A 23459-nucleotide genomic window follows, 5' to 3' on the forward strand; every position below is an offset into this window, starting at 1 on the left:
GGACACATCCTCTTTTAAGTCATGCAGGAAGGCAGCAATTAGTCTTAAGAGTTTCAATCTACAGCGTGGCAAAGCACGATTTTGCTAGTGTCACACCAAGCTTACTGGGCTCTACCCTGTTCCCAAAATACCCTTCCTTCTCAATGCTCAGTGGTGCTGACTCCTGCACTTTTGGTCCCCAGCACTAGCCTTTGACCCGAGCTGTGCAAAGCAGAGGCAGGTGATGGGGCAGCACACGAAATTGTGCTGGGAGATGCAGAACCCACAGCCTATGAGCCCTAATTCCCTTGGGGAAGGAGGCTCAGCTGTTTCCCCCCCACTGCAGGTGCACATTTACTTCAGGCTACTCCACACATTGCCAGGCTTCATGGACTCTGCCCACTGGATTGGAGTTTCTAGGTTTTCTCCTATTAAAGTTCATGCTAGCTAAACTAAATACAAGATTTACAAAGGGAGGTCAGCAAATTGCTGCCACACCCTTTGTGAATATGTAATTGGGTGTACTCTTCCTGCTTTACATCAATTAGCGGGTGAGGAACCGTGTCACCTGTGCACGTCCCTCTGCATGTCAGTGAAGCCAGGACTGTCCACCCAGAGATGCAGAGGTTCAGAAAGGCCCAATCACCAACCCATTTCAGTTGAGCCTGTCTCTTAAAACCAGCACATCAGTAAGTCCTGTGGCCTTTAGCCCAGTGCTGTCATATCTCAAGGGATCCTGCTGAGAAGATCCAGCCTTGACAGGGAGGAATTGCAGGCATTCTGGTTCCTTAATGCTTAATTTCCAGGTCTGCGGATCCCAAAGTTTCTCTTCAGGCTCTAACAGAAGGTTTCTGCTTTTTTACATCATGCTGACAGCTGGGAGGAGCCCAGGAGCTCTCTGGCTGGTTTTGGCCTCCGCTGCAGCAAGGGCAGAGGTTCCCTAGGTGCCGCGGTGACTTGGCACGCAGCAGGTGGCTCCTGCGGGAGCAGAGGAGGCGAGGGATGCCTCTGTCCTCCCTCTCGTACGCTGGGGTTTGCATCCGTGTGTCTTTTGCACTACAAACTGCAAGTCTCCTGCCAAATGATGGAGGTGCCTGATGAGATGGATGGGTAGGGAGCCAGGAGTGTGTGTGGGCGTGTGTGTGAGCTCAGGCTGTGTCCTACATGGTGGCTGTTGCAGGCTGAGCTCCTGGTGGCACTGATGACAATAGCCTGGGAGAGAAGTCAATGCCACAGCAACTATGCACAGGAACCAGCTTTCTTAACTGTTTTATAAAGCTGACTTTATTTTTTTTTTCATCTCGGCTATCTGCTCTGCCTCCAACGAGGGGCAGACATGAACATCAGCAGAGGTTGCATGATAAAGAAAATCCAGCCACGCTGGGCTCAGAAAATTTTATTTAGTTAGCTTATAGGAGTGCTATTTATCAGTATTAATCTAACACTGTTATCAGAAGACATTCGTGCAACCTCCTGAAATTACCTGGCTATGTGTGATATGCCACATATAAATAAATGCCATTGTAAATGTCAAGTCATACAGGAAGATAAATAAAGTAGTTTCCTGGGCTCATTAGAGCCGAAAGATGGGCTTTTATAGCAGTATGGAGAGAATTGCACAATGTAGTTCCATATGGCTTATGAAATGTGTATGAAAACCATTTTCTCCTACCCATCCTAATTATGCTATATAAATAGAGTCACTATTTTCCTTGGAGCACTTACTTAGCTGGAATACTTTTTTTTTTTTTTAAAAAAACCCAGCATAATCGCTTGTATGATGCATTTCTGTAGGCCCTTAACAGATCTCTAAATCAAAATGCAATTATTTATAGCAATAACATGACCTTTTACTAATTGGGAACGAAAATGTTACACAATAGGTGACAGTTGTCATGAGTGCTCAGCACTGTCAGAAGTAATTTCGGCATTTGGCTCTACATCATAGCTGGGGTAAGTGTTTAAATAATGTGTAATAAGTTTTTAAATTATGTGTATATATGAAGTTTTGTGGGAGCGTGAGAGTGCTTATGGAAGGAGGCCAGTTTGCACTACCCATGGCCAGGCAGCAGATGCCAAAACACTATTTTTGACCCCGCATACAATTTTGTCACAGAACCTGTTGACAGAGGACTCCTCCTGCAGCCATGTCACTGCAGACAGCACCAAAGCCACGGGTTTAATAGCAGCTGATAAGAGGGTGAAAGGGGGACAGCAGAGCCAGATGGGGCCAAATTCTGTTGGGCTGCATATGCTAAAGACTCATATGAACAGGAGGAGACAACAGAGATGGAGGGAGGAGGATTCCAGAGCAGTAAGGATGAGATGTATGTTGAATATATATCTTTTTATTATTCAACATTGAGACGGCGGTAGTGCTCAGAGGCTGTCGGTTTGGACCTTGTTATACCAGATAACATAAACACAGTGCACACGGCAGTCCTTGCTCCAGAGAGCAAGGAAAGCCACGTTATGAGACATATACACAGCACAAACAGAGGGTGCCTCTGCTTTTCTAGCTTGTCTGTAGCCCAGTAAGACCCTCCCTACCTGGAACCAGTGGGTGACAGTCACCAGAGCAGGCTGGCAGTAGTGGAAGAACTGGCCCTTTGAAGGAGTACACAGGCCTACATGTGGCAACACAGTAAACAACAGCCAGAGACAGAATAAATGAGTCACTTTTCTAGCATATTTGAATACTGTTTAAATATAAACATTGCAAATTAATAACTCTAACTGAGAAAAAATAAAATTAGATGCAAAAATACACCAATGGTATACTGCATATGCGTATAAATACATTACATGGTTTGCACAGTCATTATGCGTCTTCCTTCCGGACTGACTTTCTACAGACTGATACAAAAGTTGAAATAGAAAAAAAAAAAAAAGGGAAAGGTCTTCAACTAAACACATTGTTGTTTTGGCAAGCTTCCCCAAAACTTGCTGGTTTGATTCGCTTCCCAAAAAACTGAGCTGTAAAAACCAAACCTAGTTTCACAACAGAGCCATTCGTGTTTCCACATATCTACCTTACAGCAAGAGGGGAAAGAGCAGGCAAGGAAATGGTGACGCATGCAGGACACGCATACAATACGGTTTAATGGCACTTGAGACCAGTTCCACCACCCATTCAAAGCCTGTTGATGTTAATGGGGTCTGGAAAAGTCCTCTCCTTGATAAGGAGGGCTTAAGTGATACCTGAGGTGCTTTACTAGATGCTGGGGCTTTGCCCACATGATCCGTTGCAACAGGCATCTTGCTCCTGACCTTCTGTTAGCAGGGTGCCACTGCCGTGCCAATGCGTTGGATGGGGTCACTTCGGAGGGGCTGGCAGCTGCCGGGGGGGTCGGGCCCTCCCCGCTCATGGAGGTGAGGGGATCACACGCTTCCCTGGCTGGTCTGCTGCTGCTTGGCCAGCCAGGGCTTCTCCAGGGCTGGTTGGGCAGTGCCGATGCCCCCGGGCAATGCGGCTGCATGGGGCAGAGGGTGCAGCCGGGGCCCCTCCAAGCCCCGGGTCTGGGGGTGCTGCTGGCAGGAGTCCTGCCGCGGCTGAGGAACAGCTCCTCACCACCCAAAACCTGGTACCGCTCCCATCAGCCTAACGCAGCCGCCCCTGCCCGGCTCGGAGGAAGGCAGATAGGGTGCAAGCATGCTCACATGGGACTTCTCCAACATCTCTGAATTTTGGCTTCAGTTTTTTGTTTCCCTCCGTTTCATTAGAAGACGAAAAGCCACATAGGAGGTGCCTGCTCGGTCTGGACCAGTTGGGGAGTCAGAGATGTGGCCTTCGCGGCACCCTGTGAGGTAGACGGAGGTCAGAGAACCAGGGCAGTGTCCGGGCAGAGAACGTGGTGGCACCCAGGAGACCTTGGGGAGTGTCCATGACTGGTGTGAGGAGCAGCCCTGATCCTTGCAGGCATTGCTTCTCCCGTGGGCACGCCTTCCTCTGCATGGAGGGCGGTGATTCCCATCGAGATGCTGAGCACCAGACTAGGACAAAGTCCTTTCCGTAGGGAAAGGTGGCAGTGTGCACTGTGCATCGCGCCGGGGGATGGTCTCCATCCTCAGCTTAGCTGACAGTCCAGCCCAACGGTGTGCCAAGGGGTGCCTTGGTCTAGGACACATTTATGTTGGAGAAGAGCGGGGCCCCTGGCAGCGTGGATGCCGCGCTGTCTGCCAAGTAGCCCAGGATGCTTTTGAGTTCACTGCGTGACAAATTGGCTTTGATGTACAGGAATGCTTCCAGGTGCCTTTTGCTGTGGAAGAGAAATGAGCAGGCATTATGTCCCCCTGCAGAGCTCTGCGTGCGGGTTCCCTTGAACAAGGATGTGGCCCCCCCACACCCTGGCAGGTGCTGAGGTCCCTGGCAGATGCCAGCTCAGCCTCTGGCAGTCCTACATGGGACCCAGCACTGTCCCAGGAGGTTTGGGGTAGGGTAGGGAATCCCCAAGGCAAAGGAGAAAATAAGGCCAGAATTTGGAATATATAAACAGGCTTTTAAAAATAGTTTATTTTGTTGTCTGATGGCACTGGGATTGCGACAGCCTGGCAGGCAGCCCCCACCCATTCATATAGACTCAGACTACATGAACCTCACCTATACTCATATTTGGCTGTTTCCCGGCTCAATTAAAATTCCATACAAATATTTGCAAATCTGTTTCAGCATCTCTTACCGGATATCTGGGTATGTCGTGGCAAGCGTCGCAACTTCAATTTTAATAGCACCTAAATCCTGAAGTCGGATTATTTCAGCCAGCTTGGGGAGGGCAGAATTCAGCCACGTGGCTTGAGACCCCTGCCAGAAGAAAAAGCGATCAGCAGGGCATCGTGGAGGTGCAAACCTCCGCCGAGCCCAGGATCTGTGCTTCATGGTGGATGCAGTCAAGACAGGTCCTGAAGCTGCTTCCTGGCAAGAGGGAAGGACACGGCAGTGATTTTAGGTATCGAACTGTTTTCAGTGATGTTTCTAGACTGAGCCAGCCTTGGTGAAATCGGATTAGCTTTGTGGTGGTTTTTAATCTCCTCACACAAGTGCTGTAGGGTTTGCCATAAGGCTGACGTTTCCACATCCACCTCAACAGACTCTGCTCTTCCCTCCCATCACATTTTCCTTTCCTTGGGTTTCTACGCAGACTGGGGTGTGTACGAGGTCTGGTGGGCCGGGTAGAGCCCTGCCACGTGCTGTTCTCTCCCAGCTCTGCACACAACCCTGCCTTTAGCATCTCCAGGCATTATCAAAATCCACTCCCTTCCCACTCAGGTAAAAACCCTGACTGGACCTGTTTTCTGGCCACTGGATATCCCACAGTGCCTGACCTCCCACCCGTGCTGAGTGATGCTCAGTCTTGCTCCTTTTCCAGTCAGATGTGCATGGGGTGGTGGAGGGTGGGGTTTGACTTAGTTTTTAGCTATTTTATAGTCAAATTTAGAGGCATGGAATGAGGGAGGTGATTTTAGAAGGCAGAGAGGGGTGTTTCAGCCATGCTTCTTGTGTACAGAGACCCTGTGCTGCCCGTTCCAGCCCCTGACTGACCTAAAAGCAGCAAAGTGTGGGAAATCAGGGGTGAGAGGGAAGCGTCAAAACCCAGACTCCACGCAAGTTTTACTGAAATGAGAGCAGCGCAGTGTTTAGATAAATCTTCTGATCCTATTGATATAAATCTTCAAAAGGAAACCACTGCCTATGGGGCGAAGGAGGATGAAATCATGGCACTCCATCCAGGGGAGGGACAGGGTGGGGGGGGGGGGAGCCTTCCTGCCTGCAGACACTTGGAGACCTCTTTCTGCCCAAGGTCCTGTCTTCCAGGAAATTAAGCTGAGTTGGAAAAGTTAATGAGAGGCCCCAGAAAATTAATTTTCCTGTTTTTCAGTGTGCTTGTGCCCTGTGCTGTTGTGGATGTGGCGATCGCTCACATACATTGCTGGTGCAGAAGGCTTCCAGGTCAGCGGCATTCTTGGAGATATGTTGGGCCAGGTTTTGCTGTTGTCCTGGGGCTTTCAGGCTGACTTTCCTCTTCAGCAGCCTCACGATGTACTCTTTAACCAAATGGGCGTGGATCTTCTCGACAATAGCCTGTTGGGAAGCAGAGGGGGGATCATCCGTCTATCTCTTGCTTGGGGACAAAGTGAACTATATGTGTGAATGGAGGACAAAGTGGGTGGGTGCTGTAACACATGCTGCACCAAATGCCTGCTGCTGATCACCCGGCAGGAACGGCACTGGTTGCCAACCTCCCCACGACTGGTTACCCGACATCCTAGATGCCGAGAATTTCTTTGTATTCAAACTAATGAAGAGCGGGAATTTCCAAATGTTGTTTCCTTCTGGGAAGAGTTTCAAGCAAAAAGATCTCCATGTGTTAGAGAAGTAACAGGACTCCAGAGAAACAGGAATTCATGCTGCTCCTCCTGTTCCTCTCTCCAATACACAAAACATCATAATTTTGTTTCCACTACTAAAAAGACAAAGGCAGGAAATAAAATATTTTTTTTTATGTGGTGATGTTTCATGTATAATTCAGCACCACTGAGCATGTGGTTGTGGCTCAGTTATGTGAGATTAGTCCCAGCTGCACCCATCTCCCCCAGTCCTTAGGGCAATCAAAGGAGCCATGAGACAGAACCATGCAATTGCATCCGTGTTTCAAGGTTGCTAAACCAAACCCATACATAAATAAAGCCATATTTTGGGTGGTCCCTAGAGCACCTTCTCTACAGCAGGGGTGGTTTTCTCTGCAAACGTTGCAGCAGAGCTACAGGAGTCTGCTTCTGCTGGAGAAGAGTAAGATTTATATGGCCAACTTAGGCAAACTGCACACTGATGGAAATCCTGCCTGACAGAGCTCTATGATGCCAGGTCAGCTCATGAGCCTAACACAGGTCAAGGCCACTCGGGTCACAGAGGATCGGAGCTGAAAATGCAGCCTCGGCATCCCAGAATCCCTCCAATATTTCTCTTGGACTTACATGGTAGAAAGGGTCCTTGAGGGTCCGGAAGTCTGAAATATGTTTGCTGGTGGTTTTAATGATCTCATTCATAATTTCATTGCTGGAGTCCCACTTATTTTCTGTAAACTTCTTATAAATTGGCTGAAAAAAGGAAAATCTGCTTAGTGCCCTCAAAACAAATTCTATGCACATGTATATTTAGCATTTCGATATGTACAGTATCCTACATAGCGACAGCATGGCATGCAATCCTGTGCAGGGACATGTGACGAGAACTTACAGGGGCAGGGGAAGAGGGGGCTGTATTGGGTTTGTGTCCCCTTCTTATTTCCTCATGATGAAGAAGACTGAGGGCTGGAAAGGCTAACATTGGGGATGCTTTTTTTATTTCCACATTTTTAATGTGTTGTCCACACCATCTTGTCTGATTAGAGGATTATGGAACCATCACGGAAAAAAAGTGAATCATTATGAGATGTTTTCAATCACAGTTTTTCTTGGACACAGTAAAGAATTATGAAAATAAAAAAAGCACCCCTGCTCTGCCATGCCTTCCAAAAGGCCCTACAGAGAAAGCAGGAGAGATCGTAGTTGAACATTCCTGACTCCTACGTCTTCCCCTCCACCACATTTGCTTAACTTAAAAAGCTTGTGTTATATATAAAAAAAGAAAGAAATAAAAGAAAAGAAAGAAATCAAAAGTGCCTTTCAGGCCACCTTTACAAAGCAGCTAAAAGCTGTTCATGTCATTTGTGATTGCTACCTACAGTTTGGAGTGTAAACACTTGCAGGTTGAGACTCTCCCTCCTGCAGCAGTTATCTCAGATGCCATCAGCACATTTTAGGCTTGCCTGCACAGTCATGCCTATGTAGCTGTGCCCATTTTGCCTACAGGCTTGAGGACCAACTCAAGGAGAGGTGAGTCTGAGTTTCCTGGCAGCAATGGGAGCTGGGGCCGATGCCGAGAGGTGACCTGGCCCAGAGCCCTTTTGAACTTTGCTGCACTTGAGTTGGGGATTTGGGCAACTGATAGTGTGGCAGGAGAAGACGGCCAGCACCGGCACAGGCTGAGCCATGGGGCAGGAGGGTGTGGGGCACAGATACGGTACCTTCAGCTGAGCAAAGAGCTGCTGAAGCAGCACATCAAAGCCGCTGTTTTCAATGTCGCCGAGCATGCTGAGGGTACTAGCTTTATTGTCGTCCTTTTCTGCCATGTTTTTCTCTGCGTAGTCTCTGCAAGGAACCATCACCAAGGTCAGAATAGCCTGTCTCCAAACAAGAGAGAAATTCAGACATCTCCAAACTTCCCTCTGCAGGCAGGTGGACCTTTCTCTCCCAGCTCTAGAGTACCTTCCCTCTATTACGCTATCATCCTGCAGAGGAAGGAGCAAAGCCCTTTCTTTTGGACCCTTACCGAAAATTCCAGCAGTTGTTAATATTTGCAATCAGTATAGGCCTGTAGTATCTGTGCTTCTTGCTTTTCTCCTTAAAGTCTTCAAAAGCATCCTTGTAGCTGCAGGGGAGATGGGAAGGGGAGAGGCGGATGAGAGCGTGCCCGGGGTGGCCCTGCCAGCCCTGCTGCCCCACGCTGCCCCACCGCACCTTTTCAGGAAGGCAGGCAGCTCCTTCGACAGGCGATGCGACAGCTCCTCGCCCACTGCCACGCTGATGTCCTTGGCTCGCTTCTGGCCACTGTAGATACTCTAGCAAACAAGATCAATTTTAAACGCTGTCTGCTCCAAAAAGGCCGGATTCACTGGTTAAAAGCATCTTTAAAATGCATTAACTGAGCCCAGCTCTCCTGCATCTGCCCCGGTGACTGAGCCAGGGACAATGCAGAGCAGCTATACTTATTTGGTGGGTTCAAGCCAATTTTGAACTCCATTTTCAACTGGGGAGAGAGGTGAAGAGGTATGAAAATCTATAAAATAGCTGAGAAAGTGGGAAAATGACACTTTTTGCTTTTTTTCCCGAATGTCATATGATTGCATTAAAAAAAAAAAAAACCAAACCAAAAACCAACTTAAGCACAACCACCTCAATACATGAAAGGTTTTTTTTTTTTTTTTAAATAAACTCTTCTAACCCTCTGCAGCCAGAGGAAGGAGGGCGCTGAGCGTGGGGAAAGGGCGTGAGCACTGGGAGCAGCTCTGCCTGTGACAGCTTCCCAGAGAGCAAGCAGGGCAGCCGCTCTGCGCTGCTTCCTTGCTGGGCTAAGCCTGCCTCTTGTCTCTCTGCTGCTACGTTACTCAGTGCCTAATGCCTTGGCATGGGATGGGGGGGTGCAGAGGAGACTGCACAGGGAGAAATGAAGGTGGCTTTCTTGCTCATTTTGTTTATAGAGCAGTGTGTCTCCGAACGTGGTAGACCAGAACGGTGCCCGACCACAGGTTTGGGCTCCCCTGTACCACCCACCTCTGCTATAGCCCTCCATAAGCAACCTGGCTTTTTGCTTTCCTGCACTGCCCATAGTTGGTCTTAAATCCTAAATATGTGCAGGATGCAATTGTTTATTTTTAGTATACATCTGTATTACCTGGATAACAAATATTGCTAGTAGTTCACTCTGGAAATGCCCATTTAGTTTCTCCGGTTCTTTGTCTTCTTTCCATCTTTGTATTTCTTTATCTAAACATTTGCTCAACGAATTCTTGATAGCAGCCTTTAGGGAAGGAAGAACAACAGCATTTACCACAAAGTGGATGTAGCAGCTCCTGCCTTATGCAGGTTTTACTCACCCACCCACCATTTGTCTGGCTCAGCAGACTTTTTCCTCAGTCCTGGGTGAAAAATAAAGTCTCTTTGTTACGAGATGCCTTATCCACCCCTTCATGGCAGCAAGGACAAACACCACCACCCCCCTCCCACCCCCAACACCCCCCCGCCCCCAGTATCCACGTATTCAACAGGGAGTTGAATATTTCAGGGTAGGACTGAAGATCAAGATCTACGTCCCTGCCCGCCTCTCCACCACGTCGGCGGTGCTCTGGAGGGCAGGGGAGGGGAGCGGTGGGTGGGACGGCTGCAGGCAGCTACGTGTGCCAGAGCCCAAATTCCCCCAGCCACCCACTGCCTGTGTGTCACGCTTCAGTGCTGCCCGCTGGGCCTGGTTTTGCAATCTTTTTTCATGAGCACTTCTGACGTCTTATGAGCGTTGCAGAGTAAAACAAAATGTTCTCAAGTACTTTTCTCTGCTTCGGCCCCTCTTGTGTGCACACTTTGGGGCTTTGGAAATGGTATGTACGGTGGCTGGCATATATTTCTGATTCCCAAAAGCCGTGTTCATGCTCCTTGCAGCCCGTACACCCACCTCTCCCATATGCAAACCATCACGGACTACAGCTAAACCTGGAAATTATCTTCTCATTTTTCCGGGAATTCCAGCCCAAAATGCCAAAAGCACTAAGCTATGGGAGTACTGTAAAAGTTGCTTTTTGTTTCCATGAAGGCAAGAGTGTTCCAAAACCCAGACTAACTGTTATTTTCTGCAGACCAGTCATTCTCTATCAAAGAAACAGAATTTTCAAGACCAGACCTGCATGCTTTGAGCTCATCCAAGGTCTGGCAGTGCTGCAGAGACCAGAAGTAATTCTGAATCCATCATCTGCGAGAGGCAGCATAAATCCCTCTGGGGATTTAACAGACAACTGGAAAGTTGCCCATAAAGAGTTGCTGGATTTTTTCCCACCTTCCTACTGCAAGGTTTACAAGAACAGAGCAGTTATTTTCTGATGGATCCCAGGGCTAAGCAGGAGTTTGCTCTGCAAGTCCCATCTAGCAGAAAGCTGACCTGTCCCCAAAAAGAAACAAAAGCATTCTTGAGTTTGCTTGTGTTTGAAAGGGTGTGTGGGCCACAGGTGAGAAGTGCATGGGCAGGACAAGTCAGAGCTCCTCTGAGGAGTCATATGGGAGCAGTAAAGGGAAGAGGAGGGACTGAACAGATTCTCACCTCTTCAGTGTCAAGGTATTTCTTTTCAAGTTCATTGCTCAGACTTGATGGCAAAAGGCTTCCAAGCTTAACTTTTTCCAACTCCTCGGCTAAAACATGATCTTTTCTCATATCTCTGGAACAAAAAAGCCAAACAATCACATTTTTTCAAGGAAAGTGTAATTCAAGACAGCTGTTGATGAAAATTACTAACATTTTTTTAGGCTATCAGTGAAAAAACAGATGGAAACATACTGTCTTTAGTCCAGGCAGGACTTGGAGGAGCTGAATCTGTTCCAGGGATGGGAGCTGTGAGGGTGGGACCCCAAGCAACCCTCAGGAATGAAGTCATGTTCTGCCAAGCCCCTGAGCACCAGTCACGGCGCTCTGGTGGGGACGGGGGACCTGGAGGGAGCAGGAGGATCTAGCCCCAGGACACCACCTCTCTCCATCAATAGAGAGGTGACCAGATGAAAAGCTGGAGTCTTGTGGCTTGTTGGGAATGGAGTGGGCCGTTTCGTACCCCCCCACTGTCACGTCCCCACAGCGTGCTGGCTGAGTGGGGTGCGCCTGAGCAGCTTTGAGGGAAAGGACCTGCCAGCCGTGGGGGGCTCAGGCCAGCACTTGTTGGGGGGCTAATTTGGAAGCAGCCTCTCCTCCTGGAGCTGCAGAGAATAACCCTGAACATCGCCTGAGTCCTGTGTTTGCACATCACCCAGCTCCACATGGGTACCCTGCCATGTTTCCCACACACGGGCTGTTTCTGATATGACACTGGAAGCTGGGGCCAGGCTGTTGTGCAGCCCTCCTCCTCCTCACTGCTCCCTTTGCTGCTGGCTGTGGAGAGAGGTGGTTCCTCAGCAGACACCTGGACGTGGCCCCTGGGAACACCTCACAAAGCAGCTGCTGTCCTGGCCAACAGCATCCCCAGTGCCGGGCTGCGCTGCTCCAGCTGAGCCCTGCTCCTTGCAGCTACTGATTCCGAAACACACGCTGGTTCGGACCTGAATAGCCTGACCTAGAGCACAGCACTGGCTCTGGAAAACTTCCAGGATCAACACTGACTCATCGTACTCCATCAGTGAAACACAAGGAGGAAAAAGTGGAGGTAAAGGTTGAACGGCTTTAGAATAGCTGAAGAAATATTGCTGGTTTTCATCTAAGAAATGAGAGCCCTCAATTCTCCATCCAGTACTATAAACCACAACAAGGAATATTTTCAGTTCTATAACATACAGGGCTTGTGAGGATGAAGGGTGACCCTTGGCTGATGATGTCCTCTTGCAGAGGTGCACCCTTTGGTCTCCTAACCAGGAGGAGAGCATAGACTGTGGGTAACATGTAAGCAACATCCTCCATGCCCAGGATAATTGCATCTCAGGTTGTTCTATTTATTGGCTGGCCTCTGGTCCAGAGGACTGAAATTTCCAAATTTTCCAAGAATGAGTGCAGGTCTGCAACTAGAATAGAGATCAGGGCAATGAACCTGCCCAAATTACCCAAGAGAAGCCCCAAACATCTGTGTGTATGTCTGTTGCCCAGAAGCCTGAGTGGCGGGGTCAGCCCTTGATTTACAGACTAGCAGCCTCAAGCGTGTCCCTTCCAGCTCTCCTGGCCAGCTAGTGTACATCAGCACAATGCCAGTGACACCAAAACCTAGCCAGGTGCCAGACTGCTTCGCAGTGATACCGATGCATAAATCAAGCAAATGCCTGGTTTTGCAGCCAGTGAACTTGTGTGATCACCAGGGATAGACATATGTAAAAGCCTCACTTACTTTGGATAAATGTTGTGCAACCATGAGAGGAGAAGGTATATATCCTTGTCTTCTAGGTGAGACTCAGCATTTTTCTTTGCCTGGGAGGCAAAATAATTGTGGTAGAGTTCAGCATATGTGCTGAACACATTAAACTCAGGAGGGTAAAGCTGTTTAATGTATTTCACAATTACTGTCAAATCTTCTTTCATTGTCTTTCCCATGTGCAGGAGGTTCTGTCCAACCGTAGAGAGGTTCTCAGTTCTAGGAGTATGGCTTGTGTCTTTCATTCGAGTCTCTACTGACTCCTTTATTGTAGCCAGCCAAAGCTGTTTCCATTTTCTAGGTCTAAATTGCATGTTTTGGTCAGGTAGATTCTCTGACATGTAGTTCTGATCTTCTTTCTCCTGCTCTTTCAGTGCCTCTACTGCCTGCTGCAGCAGGTCTGGGTTTGTTTTTGCTAGCAGTATGGAGTCTTTCAAGATGCTGAAGACTTTGTGCTTCAGAATTTCGTAGACAGACTCGACATCTTTCTGACTGGTGCTCAGCCCCTCCTCGCTTTTGCTAGACAGGCTCTTCTCCAGGACAATCAGCTGCTGAGTGGCGTCACAAAGCTTTTGCTCTTCAAGGAGTTCCATGACTTGTTTGACTGGTGAAATAAGAACAGCCTTTCTTTACCCAATAGCGAAGGTTTAAATTTCTGTTTTATAAAAACTGATGGCTCTGAAATACTTTTTAAAAAAAAAGTTTATATTTCTATAATGCTAGATCTTAGACGCCTTTACCATACAGAAAATCTTTCTGTTTATTTAAAGATAAGTTTATTTCTAGCTTGTCATTAACTGGGGCAATGGAAATTTGCATACCTATTACCAATGTGTTACACATGGTCAGATATTCATGAGTTACCTATAATTTTTTCCAAAATTTAGATGTATGGAGTTTTATTTATTTATTTGTTTGTTTGTTTGTTTATTACCCCTGTTCCCATTAATATGACTCCAAGTCAGAAGCATGGCTTTAGGAAAAATGTAGATGGAAAGATGTAGCTAAATAAGATGTGCTAGAGGAAATACCACATGGGTTTTCCAGAAATAGGTTGGCACAATCTGACCTGTGAAATTTTTTTGGAGGACACATTTAGCAGGCAAGATAAATACAATTGAACTATCTTATCTGAACTACAACCAGTTACTTGATATGATTCAACCTGGGAAATTATTAGTTAAACTGGAGAAGTTGCATCCCAAAATAAGTTTTGTTAAGTGTTTAAGGTTTGTACAGAAAACTCTGGATGGAGAAAGCTTACATTATTCATGAAACTCATCTTACTCTGTATTCTCCTTAGAGACTGCGTCACAAAATCTGGGAGTGCCCTGTTGGCATCTGCTGATTGTACAAAGTTCAGAGACATTATTGAAACTGAGGGCTTGGTGTATTATATAGGAACAACAGGATAACTTGAATAGTAGATGGGCTGAAATTTAATAGCCCAAAGTATAAGATACAAATTCAATAGAACAAAAGTTACTTAGCAACAAATAGGATTTTCTGCTGCAAGCTGGATGTGAATCAGCTTGAGATGGAGGAGCAAGAGAGACGCCTGGAGAATTAGTAAATCATTACTGTGAGGTGATGGTGAAAATCACAGATATGACCCCAGGATGTATCCAATGAGGAGTCTCCAGCTGAGATAGGAAAATAGTAACATATTGTACTAGGCATTGGTGGTATCTCATCTGGAATATTTTCTGCAATTCTGGTTGCTTTATTTCATAAAAGGACATTGGGAATGTGTCAATGCAGCAGTAAGAACAAAGGCATGCAGGGCCTGTTTTCAGTGCACTTGGTTCATTTAGCTGAACAAATTCAAGGCTGAGAAGGAAAACCACCAGTTAGGGAAATCATTTGATACATGGAGTATATGCCAATTAGACAGGTAAAGTCTTGCCTGGAAATGAGAGAATTTGTACTAAAACAGTGAGACTTTATAAGAGCCCCCAAGTAAAGGAGGAAGAACTAAGAAGTTAACTTATTTTAAGGTACAGCTTGCTAAGTTTATGAACCAGGTAATGAGATGCGTCACCTGAAGTGGCAGGTGAGCCTTGAAATTGCCAAGGGGCACTTTCCTCTCCAGTTCTGGGTTTCTCTGAGCAGGTATTTTTCTACCTCTCTAGGCACCCTGAAGGGACGGTGCCCGTGACTGGAGGAACTGTATGTTCATATACCAGCCCTGGGAAAGACCTTCAGGTGCTGCTTACTGCTGTCCTGGGGGGAAGAGGAGATTTCACAGGGTAGAGGTTTCATGGAGGAACAGAGCAGAGAGGTATGCCTTGGCTTCTTGCCCACCCATAGATCTCTGTGCCCCATAAAAGATAGAAATAAGTTTAGTTTTGGACAGAAAACCTGCAAACTGGCTGTTCCTCAAGGAGTGAGCCCTTGGTACCGAAGGACTAGGACTTGAGGTCATGTCTCCTTCAGCCCATGTTTCCCCAGGCTCCTTGGCCAAGTCTCATCAATCTGTCCGTGCCCTTGTTTCTCAAGGGGACAATTCTCCAGCTCGTGCAGCCCCTCTAGAGGTAACTATGGCCTATGAGGCGGTGCAAGGAGGATGGAGGAGCACTTACCACTGGGTGGCTTGATCTTTTTCATTTTCTTAAGTGCATTCGTAAGGATTCCCTTTATTCCTTTCTTCCCCTTTTCAGGGCTGTCCCCAGCAGAGGTGCAGCTCCCGTTGCTTGTGATGGAAGATGCACGTGAGGGTCTGCAGGTTGCCTCTGGCCTTTCACTCATCTTTTGCCGGTCCCTGGACCAGATCTCGTCTCCAGAAGGTTCAGGACAGACAGGGGCTTGATCAGCTACTGATGTCGACGGGGTTTCAAGCTGCCTGTTTGCACCAATGCAACCCTCTGATCCATTGCGTATTCCAATAGGACCACTTTGGAAAAAAGGTAACATTTTCATCATTTTCCTTCTAGCCTGTAAATGTCAGAAAGAACTGGTCAGATTATAGCAGTTTGCATAAAAACTACCATGACACGATGTGTCAAGGTGCATTCCCACTAAAAAACACATACTTCTGGAAAGAGTTGTCCCTGTATGGGTGGTGTGGGGAATGCTACCCACACCTGGTATGGGCACAGCTCTGCAGGACAGCTCCTGGGCAGCATCACCTCAGGTAACTGAGAGGACAGAAACAGCTCTCTGGTCTATTAAATAGATTAGAGAAAATCAGTGAGTGAAGTTAAGGGAGATTCAGATAGCCTGATTTGAGACCTCGAGCTTCTCTGGATACGGGAGAGCAGGGCTCTCCCACGGGATGCTGTGGGAGTACGGATGTGAACAGTGATGCTGCACATGAGTGATGTGGGTGGGTGGGACAAGCGTCCTGTGCTTATCCAAAGCAACCATGAAACTCCCATACTTTTATATGGCATCGGGATCAATTTCCACTTTCCTCAGAGCCTGTTTTTGCTGATCTCACCTGGCTGCAGATCTGTTTGTGGAAGCACCCATGTAGCTTATTGCACACCGAGTTTGCAAGTGCAACATGAAAATGAGATGAGCCTACCAAGCCAGGTACGTGTCGGTCTTTGCTGAGCAAAAGTCCTGCTGGTTTAACTGTGTCCCCATTTAAGTCAGTAGTAAAATTCTTAGCTTTATTGAGGAGAACTCCCAGAGAAGGTGGCTGAGAGTTCAGAAACATGAGGATCAGGGTGGTTTAGCCTTGTTTAAACGGACATTATCCTGCCAGAGTCCTGCTCTACCACCAACACTCATGTGCTACAAATAATTAACAATAGAAATCTGTTATTGCATCAATTTCTTTTTAGGGTTTATATTTAGAATTATTTATGTGCATGTATCAGATAATATATTGCTATGTATTTATTTGCATAACTATATTCATTTATATAATTATTATGATTTTGTAACGATTGTAAACAAATAAAGTGACTCATACCTTCCAATCCTTGTTCTAACAACTCTCTTTTTTAAGTGACTTTCTGGGAAACCAATGCACTTCTGTATGAAGAACTCTCAGGCAAGTTTTGGCTTACTTGTACTGTGTAAGGGTAGAGGAATTAGGCTTTAAATAAAGGAAGAATTTGGCTTTATTTATAAGACCACAATGTGGTGATTTTCAAATACCGTTGCCAAGTTTATACTGTTGATATGTATCATGCTGATACAAACCATGATACTTATTTCTGGGCAAACTGGTAGGAAGACTGTGGCTTTTCATTTTAATTGTGATTCCCCCTGCTGTCTCCCGACAGCTTGGAGAGCTTTGAAGCATCAAGTTAGTGGTAGCAGCCAGGTGATACAGAGAGCAGTTAGAGCCTGGCATCACTAAAAGCTTTCCTGCTCTGTGCTTTGGCTGCCAAGTCATGTTCAGGATTAGTAATGCTATTGCTTTTAAAACACAATGAAGGTGAAAACTCATTTGGGAAGGAGAGAAAGGCCGGGGGTGGGGGTGTGTGCATGATCTGGCTGGCTCTCAGCTAAACTGGTGGTCTGTGACCCAGGGCAAAGTGTGAAGCAAAACCTAAGGTGGGTGGCGGAGTCCTCGTGGCCCAGGGCTGTGGGACTGGCTGCGTGGGCAAGCAAAGGGGGCCCGAGCAGCAGAACTGCCCAGCCCCAAGTCATGGCTGGAGCCACGCACCTACTCTTGCCCTAGAACATTTACTGGGGAGGGAAGGAGGAAAAACCCCCGCGGTTCACTCTGGCTACTCGAGTCAGGACACCCCACTAGAATCCTAAAAATGGTGGAAAGGAGCTCATTTTTGTTACATTTCCATTACAAAAAATTATCATGGTAACAGAGATTCTCTATAAGTGTTTGGGACTTTCTTAATTTTTGTAGGGCTATTTTTCTAGCCTGCATTTCCCAACACAATGCTGTGTTTAGATTCATTCTGCCAAAGCCCTTCCTGTTTGTTCAAGCTGAATCCTTTCTCTCTCTCTTATTATTCCAAACAAAGCATTTATTATTTCCTTTTTTAAAAATTATTATTTGGCTTCTAAACAAAGAAAGTACTTCTCCCTTTCCTATAGCAAAAGGTGACTTTCACAGTCTTTTGTTTTGATGAATGATGATCAGAAAAGTGGATTTCGAAATGGTTCTGCTTCTTCTTCAATACTAAGACAAATGCCATGCATCTTTGAAAACCATTGGAACGACACTACATATAAAAGAGTCCATAAGGGAAAAATTAAGGTGGTTAAAATCTTAGTTTTTAATGTCTGGCAGAACTTTGTCCTGGTAACTCTGTGATGGGGCTGGCGCTGCCGGGGCGAAGCGGGGAGCTGGGCATGTGTGCGGGGGATGGCAGCCTGGGCCAGCCCCTGCGGTCCCTCAGCAGAGTGCACCAGGCCATCGTCTGCAGCGTGTCCCCGGGCCCTGCCCTGCCCAAAAAAGTCCCACAGCCAGATAAGAAGAAAGATAAAAATCAACTCCTATGTTTTCACCCGGGGACTGCACATTCAGCAGCGGGAGAACTGTTGGCAATAGTGGCATGTCAGGGCGTGCTTTTTCATCTTGAACTAATAAACGCCAAAGGAGTTAAGCATCTGAGCAAGGCTGTTGATTCTCACTCACATTTGCCTTGAATCCTTGCCCAATGTTTATCACTTTGCTGCTGCTGGTTTGCATATGTTTGTATCTGCAGCAGGAAATACCAATCAACCCCATCTCCTACTTCTGCCTTGAAATGCAGCCTCAGCCACTTATGGCAAGTGGTACCAAAAACTGCCCCTCCATTTCTTCTCTTTATCACTAAATGGTGAAGCACTTACTGTAAGAAATGCCCATAAGAAACTTCCTGTAAGAAGCTTTCTCACAGAAAAAAATCCCACCACTTTCTGCGAGAGACACTCAGCTAAAGGAGGTGGCACTGGTTGCAGCCACCCCGGGCAGGAGATGCTGTGCCCGCGCTGCCCCGTGTGCCCCCCCCACGCCCGCTGTGCTCGCAAACCAAAGCTTGTTAAAACTCCATCAGGCTCCTAATTATTTTAGCAGTTAACACTTTGAGAAATGCTGAATCATTTCCTAGGCACAGAGCTCAAATCCAAGTCTTGGGAAGTTTAATGATTTAAGGTCAAGACTTGACATAGATCCCAACTCATTATTATTAATAATTCACTGTTAATTTACTGTTATCATCAACATCAACGTTATTATGTGGCACTATAGTTTGTGCCAAGGGAGTCTTTAGCTCTAATTATTTTTGACATAGTATGTTCAGCTTATTGTTTCCAACCAGCAGAGTGGCACAGCTTGCATAGCATCCTCTGCTACCCTACAGAGAGCCCTGTACCATCAGGACAGCAGCGCTGTCGGCTGCTGACGTGGCTGGAGCGGGACCCAGCGAGCTCTCCGCGTGGGGCTGATCACGGCGCGTACCTCCGAGCTGGAGCTTTTCTGGGGTGTGCATCAAGGGTGAGGGAAACACCTGGAGCAGAGCCACCACACAGAAGGCACAACCTGAGCTCTGGCCATGGTGGCTTCCTGTTTTCTCCTCTTCCTCCTCAAAGGAAACAGCTTTCACACCGCATGCTTAGGAATGAGTTCATTCGTGAGGGGTGGCTCATGGTGGGCCAGAGGGCACTCAGGGGAAGAGATTTGCTAATTACCCCTATTTTGAAATTTTTTGCTGAACTTTTTCTTGAATTCTTTTTTCCTGAGCTGCTGCCAGTATTAACAAGCATTTGTTTGGATTTTCAGTCCACTCCAGCCTGCTGACATCCTAGGTCACAAGGATTTATGTCTTGTTTTAGTGGAAATCCCCCAGTCTCCCATAGCCTTTCAGAAAGCCAGAGTTATTTAGCAAAATTTGTTCCCTGCATTTACATCAGCCTTTTCTCCCCTCATCTGCTTCCCATGAAAGTGGGGTCACCCCTGCCCGCATGAGAAAATCGCACTGGGTCACACCATCTTTTGAAGCAGTAAAGCAGTGCAGCCAGGTTGATTGTACCTCAGACTACGTAATAACACACCAATAAGCTGCTAAAAAATCAAACCAAAGAGTCTACAGAGATGCCAGACCCAGTCTTTGTAAGTTGGGAAGCCCTCCTAGGAGGTGGGGTTTTTCCCTACCAATTTTCGTTAGCTGGATTGGGTACTGAATGGAGACACCGTGAAGCTGGGGGCTCCTGCTTGGCTCTGCCTGGGAAATCACAGTCCAGCGATGAGCTGAGCCACCAACGGCCCCACCCTGAGGTTTTTCTGTGCTGCTCAAATCCATGCTCCTGCTCGCACACCCCTGCGGGACACCCACCACCCCATGTGGTCCAGCACCATCCTCATGGTGGCCAAGCTCTGCTCCTAATGTGGTCAAAAGCTGAGGGGAAACGAAACTCATCTCCAGTAAAGAAGTCCAGGCAGGAGCAGAGCCACCCCAGGGGACCCAGTCCACATGCCAGGCACCCCTATGAGGCTGGGGGTGGTGGGGGACACAAGGGACCTATGGGAATGGTAGTGGCAGACCAGGCAGAGGATCCCAGGGCATCTCACCTGGTGTGAGATGCTTTAAACCAGCATTAAACCATGTTATCACCTGTTTGGGGAACAGCATAGATAGAGCTACACAGTGCCTTGGTTATTTTTAAACGAGGATTTGGTTTCCTTAAATTACTGAAACACAACTGAAAACGGTCCTGTAAACCAGAGTCTCCTGTTGTTGGTGAGAATCTTTCAATCAGCAAAAGAGAAAATTACACATATATATTGTTATTGGAAAAAAGCAGAGAAAGCACACTGTGATATGCTGCTTTTTCTTCTCGCTTCAAATCCGGGCAGTATCATTTTAAACTGCTGCTGCTGAAAGAGAAACCAGCTGCAGCTGTTTAGGATTTTGTTTTCATATTACTATCCCCAAAGCCAAATCCTGCATTCAGGCCTGGAGTTTGCAAAGTTCACTGCTAGAGCTAACAGAGACTGAGAAGATACACAAATTCTCCAGGTGCCGGACTCAGAGCTCCTGGAGCGCTTGCCTCTGCTGGCATTTTCAAGCTCTTTGGCTTTCCAGGCCTCTTTTTACAGAGAGGGTGACTGAAGCAAACCCAAACCTCAGTTTCCCAAAGCTCTCTGCTCCAGTTTGATGGGCTTTATCAGAACTGGCAAGCCTCAAAGCCCTTTGGCAGGGACAGGTGGTTGAATGCTTTGGAGAATAACTGTTCCTTCAGGTTTTCTGCTCTGAACTTGGGTGTGACGGCAAGGGACTGTGGCTTCTAGATGCCATACGACTAAAGCCATATGCTCCAGTCACAGAAAGTCTCTTCCTTACTTTGTAGCAGCCTCAAGAAGAACTCCTACATTAAACATACACAGGATTCTAACACTGAGGTTGTACCTTTCAATGTGTGCCCGAGGAGCTGATGTGGTGGATGTGGGGTGGCTGCCCAAGGACAGGGGGAATTTTGGCAGGCTCTGCAGTGCTCTAGGAGAAGGCAGGTCATAAGGGCAGTGGGATTTCCCTGACTAGGAAAGGAAGTAGTCACAAAACGACAAACATGGCAATGTAGAAATTCGCCTGCTTGGCACAGTGACCCTGCCAGGGTGTAGGTCACAGGGGCTGCCTGAGACCATACAGGATTCAGTCACTGAAATTGTGTTTTTCCAGTGCAGCTGGGCTGAATGAATCACAATCCAACTATTTCCCTGTCATTTGGGGGAAAACCACTTCCTTCCGAACAGAGACAAAGAGGAGGGGGTGGGAAGTGCCAGGCTAAATCTGGATCCTGCTGCCTGATCTGGGTTTAGGATCTTTGGTGCCCAAGATCTATGTCTGGGGAGGTCTACTCTATGTTGGGGAAGGGACTAGGGGAGAAACGAACAGGAGTCACCGCTCACAGCCTGTGTTCATGCCCTGAAATTTGGAGGATGAGCAACAGAAATCAGACGCAGCTGTCACAGTGCAATTGCCAGACACATATCCTTGTGGTCCCCAGCCCTGGGATGTGTCTGGAGCTGCTGTCCTTCTCGCAGCGGCGCGATTTATTCCCTATTCTGGCAATTCCAAGGTGGGGCTGAAATCCATCACTTCGTCCGGGAACCCATCCTTTAGCACCTTCCACTTATTTCTCCCCTCTCTCAGCCACAACGGAGAGCCTTCGCTCTCAATAGCCTTGCAAGAAGCGAGCGGGGGAGGGAGGCAGAGGGGCGGGAGAAGCGGGAGAGGCACCGGCTTTACGGGGCAGGGGAAAGCCCCGAGCTCCGCGGGACGGACAGACGGCACGAAGGACTTACCCTGGTGCGGCTCCGGGGCGGGCTGGCGGGCGGCTGCGGCTGCGGGGCCCCGGGACAGCCCGGCTATAAGGGGAGGGCGGGGAGGCGGGGACCCGCCGTAAAGAGCCCGCTGGCTGGGAAACTCCGTCCGCGCCTCCCTTCCGAAGATGGGTTCAAGCCAAAAGGAAACGAGAAATCCCCTCCGACGGGGAAGAAGTCCCCGTGGAGGGAGGGGATGGCTGGCCCCGGGGGTGCTGGAGTCTGCCCCGGGGCTGGTCGGTGCAGGGGAGCTGAGCCCCTGACGAACCCCCGGTTGGGGTACGAGGCACCCTGGCCGCACTGCCCCGAGGGTTTCTGTGTGTCCCATTGCAGGCTTGGACACCCACCCTTAAGGGATGGAGTAGGTGCTTCTGAAAGCTCTGCTCCCTGAGCAGGGCGCTGTTACGGGCGGCTGGCAGGGGTGAGGTGTGTGCCTGAAAGCACAGCTTGCCATATCGGGGTCCTGCACCGCGCCCAAGGTGAAGTGCCTTCCCCAGAGCAGGGCTTGCGGCACTCCCAGGGGACATGAATATCATCAAGAACCTTGAACGTGGTGGGTTGAGTCCCTGCCTAGGGACCAGGAGGCACAGTCTTCCCTCCTCACCCCAAAACCTCAGAACCTGTACCTTCTACTTGCAGGAGCGACATTTGTCTTCCAGATTTCTGTCCCTGATTTCCTAGGCACCTGCTTCCCTGGACGTGGTGATGAGGCCATCACACTGGAGAAGCACATGTGCTTCCACGACAGGGGATGGCTGGAGGAGATGCCTGGGTGACAGTGATGGCTGTGGGGTGCCATTGCAGAGAGTCCGTGAAGGCTGCCAGGGCTGTGCCATCCCTTGCTTAGATAGCATGGAGCATCTTCTGTACCCACCTGGGTGAGATCTGGGCTGAAGCAGCTGCCCTGCAAGCAGAAAATAAAAATATTGTGGTCCTGCAGGGCCTACCTACTCTCTCCTTTCCCAAGAAGCTGTTGTGGGGCAGGGAGTGGGGCAGTCAGCAGGTCCCACTGCCTGGAATGATTTCTGTTTTATGTCAGATAGCTGTCATCTGATGCAAAATGCAAAAAAAAATAGTCCAGAAACTTAAAGCTGAGTGTGAACCGTGAGCTTTCATGGTGCTGCTGATGCTCACACTCAGCTCTGGTCTGGCTGTACAAATTTTGGCAGGGCTATGCAGGCCCAGCATGGGGGGGCATCCCCCAGCAGCAGACGTGGTCTGAGACCAATGTTTGTGCTGGAAGACGTGTCTGGCTGAACGGGCACAGGGCTGGAGAGCAGATACTTCTCCCAGTCTGTGCCTTTCAGCAGACATGCTGCCTGACGGGGCTGGTGCTTTCCTCTCTGGGACACTTTCTCCCAAAAGACCACGGTAGCAGGGAAAAAACCCTTCCCCCCAGACAACGTCTGCCAAAACAGGAAACAGAAGTGGGGAGGCCGCCTCGATGGACAAGCCCATGATCTCCGGTCTCTGGAAAACACTGATTCATTTCAGGCCAGTCTGCAGCTGAGCTGGGTGGAGGGATCCCCTCTGGGATTGCCCCAGGGTTGGGTCCTCTTGCTGCTTGACAATCA

General features: G+C 48.2%; 1 protein-coding gene across 1 annotated transcript; it reads right to left on the reverse strand.

Annotated features, from left to right (window-relative positions):
• Positions 1–2311: 2311 nt before the first annotated feature.
• On the reverse strand, positions 2312–22057 carry TNFAIP2 (TNF alpha induced protein 2). The gene is made up of 12 exons (XM_032981713.2): positions 21868–22057; positions 15245–15596; positions 12639–13266; positions 10883–10997; positions 9470–9595; positions 8536–8636; positions 8348–8446; positions 8043–8166; positions 6952–7074; positions 5903–6058; positions 4659–4780; positions 2312–4238 (listed from the first exon to the last, which is right to left on the reverse strand). Exons 2-12 carry the CDS (start codon positions 15582–15584, stop codon positions 4097–4099), a joined length of 2076 nt encoding a protein of 691 aa, XP_032837604.2. The 5' UTR covers positions 15585–15596; positions 21868–22057; the 3' UTR covers positions 2312–4096.
• Between the last annotated feature and the right edge of the window lie 1402 nt (positions 22058–23459).

The sequence above is a fragment of the Tyto alba genome, unplaced genomic scaffold (assembly GCF_018691265.1).
Source record: "Tyto alba isolate M040663 unplaced genomic scaffold, T.alba_DEE_v4.0 Super-Scaffold_29, whole genome shotgun sequence".
Lineage (NCBI taxonomy): Eukaryota > Metazoa > Chordata > Aves > Strigiformes > Tytonidae > Tyto > Tyto alba.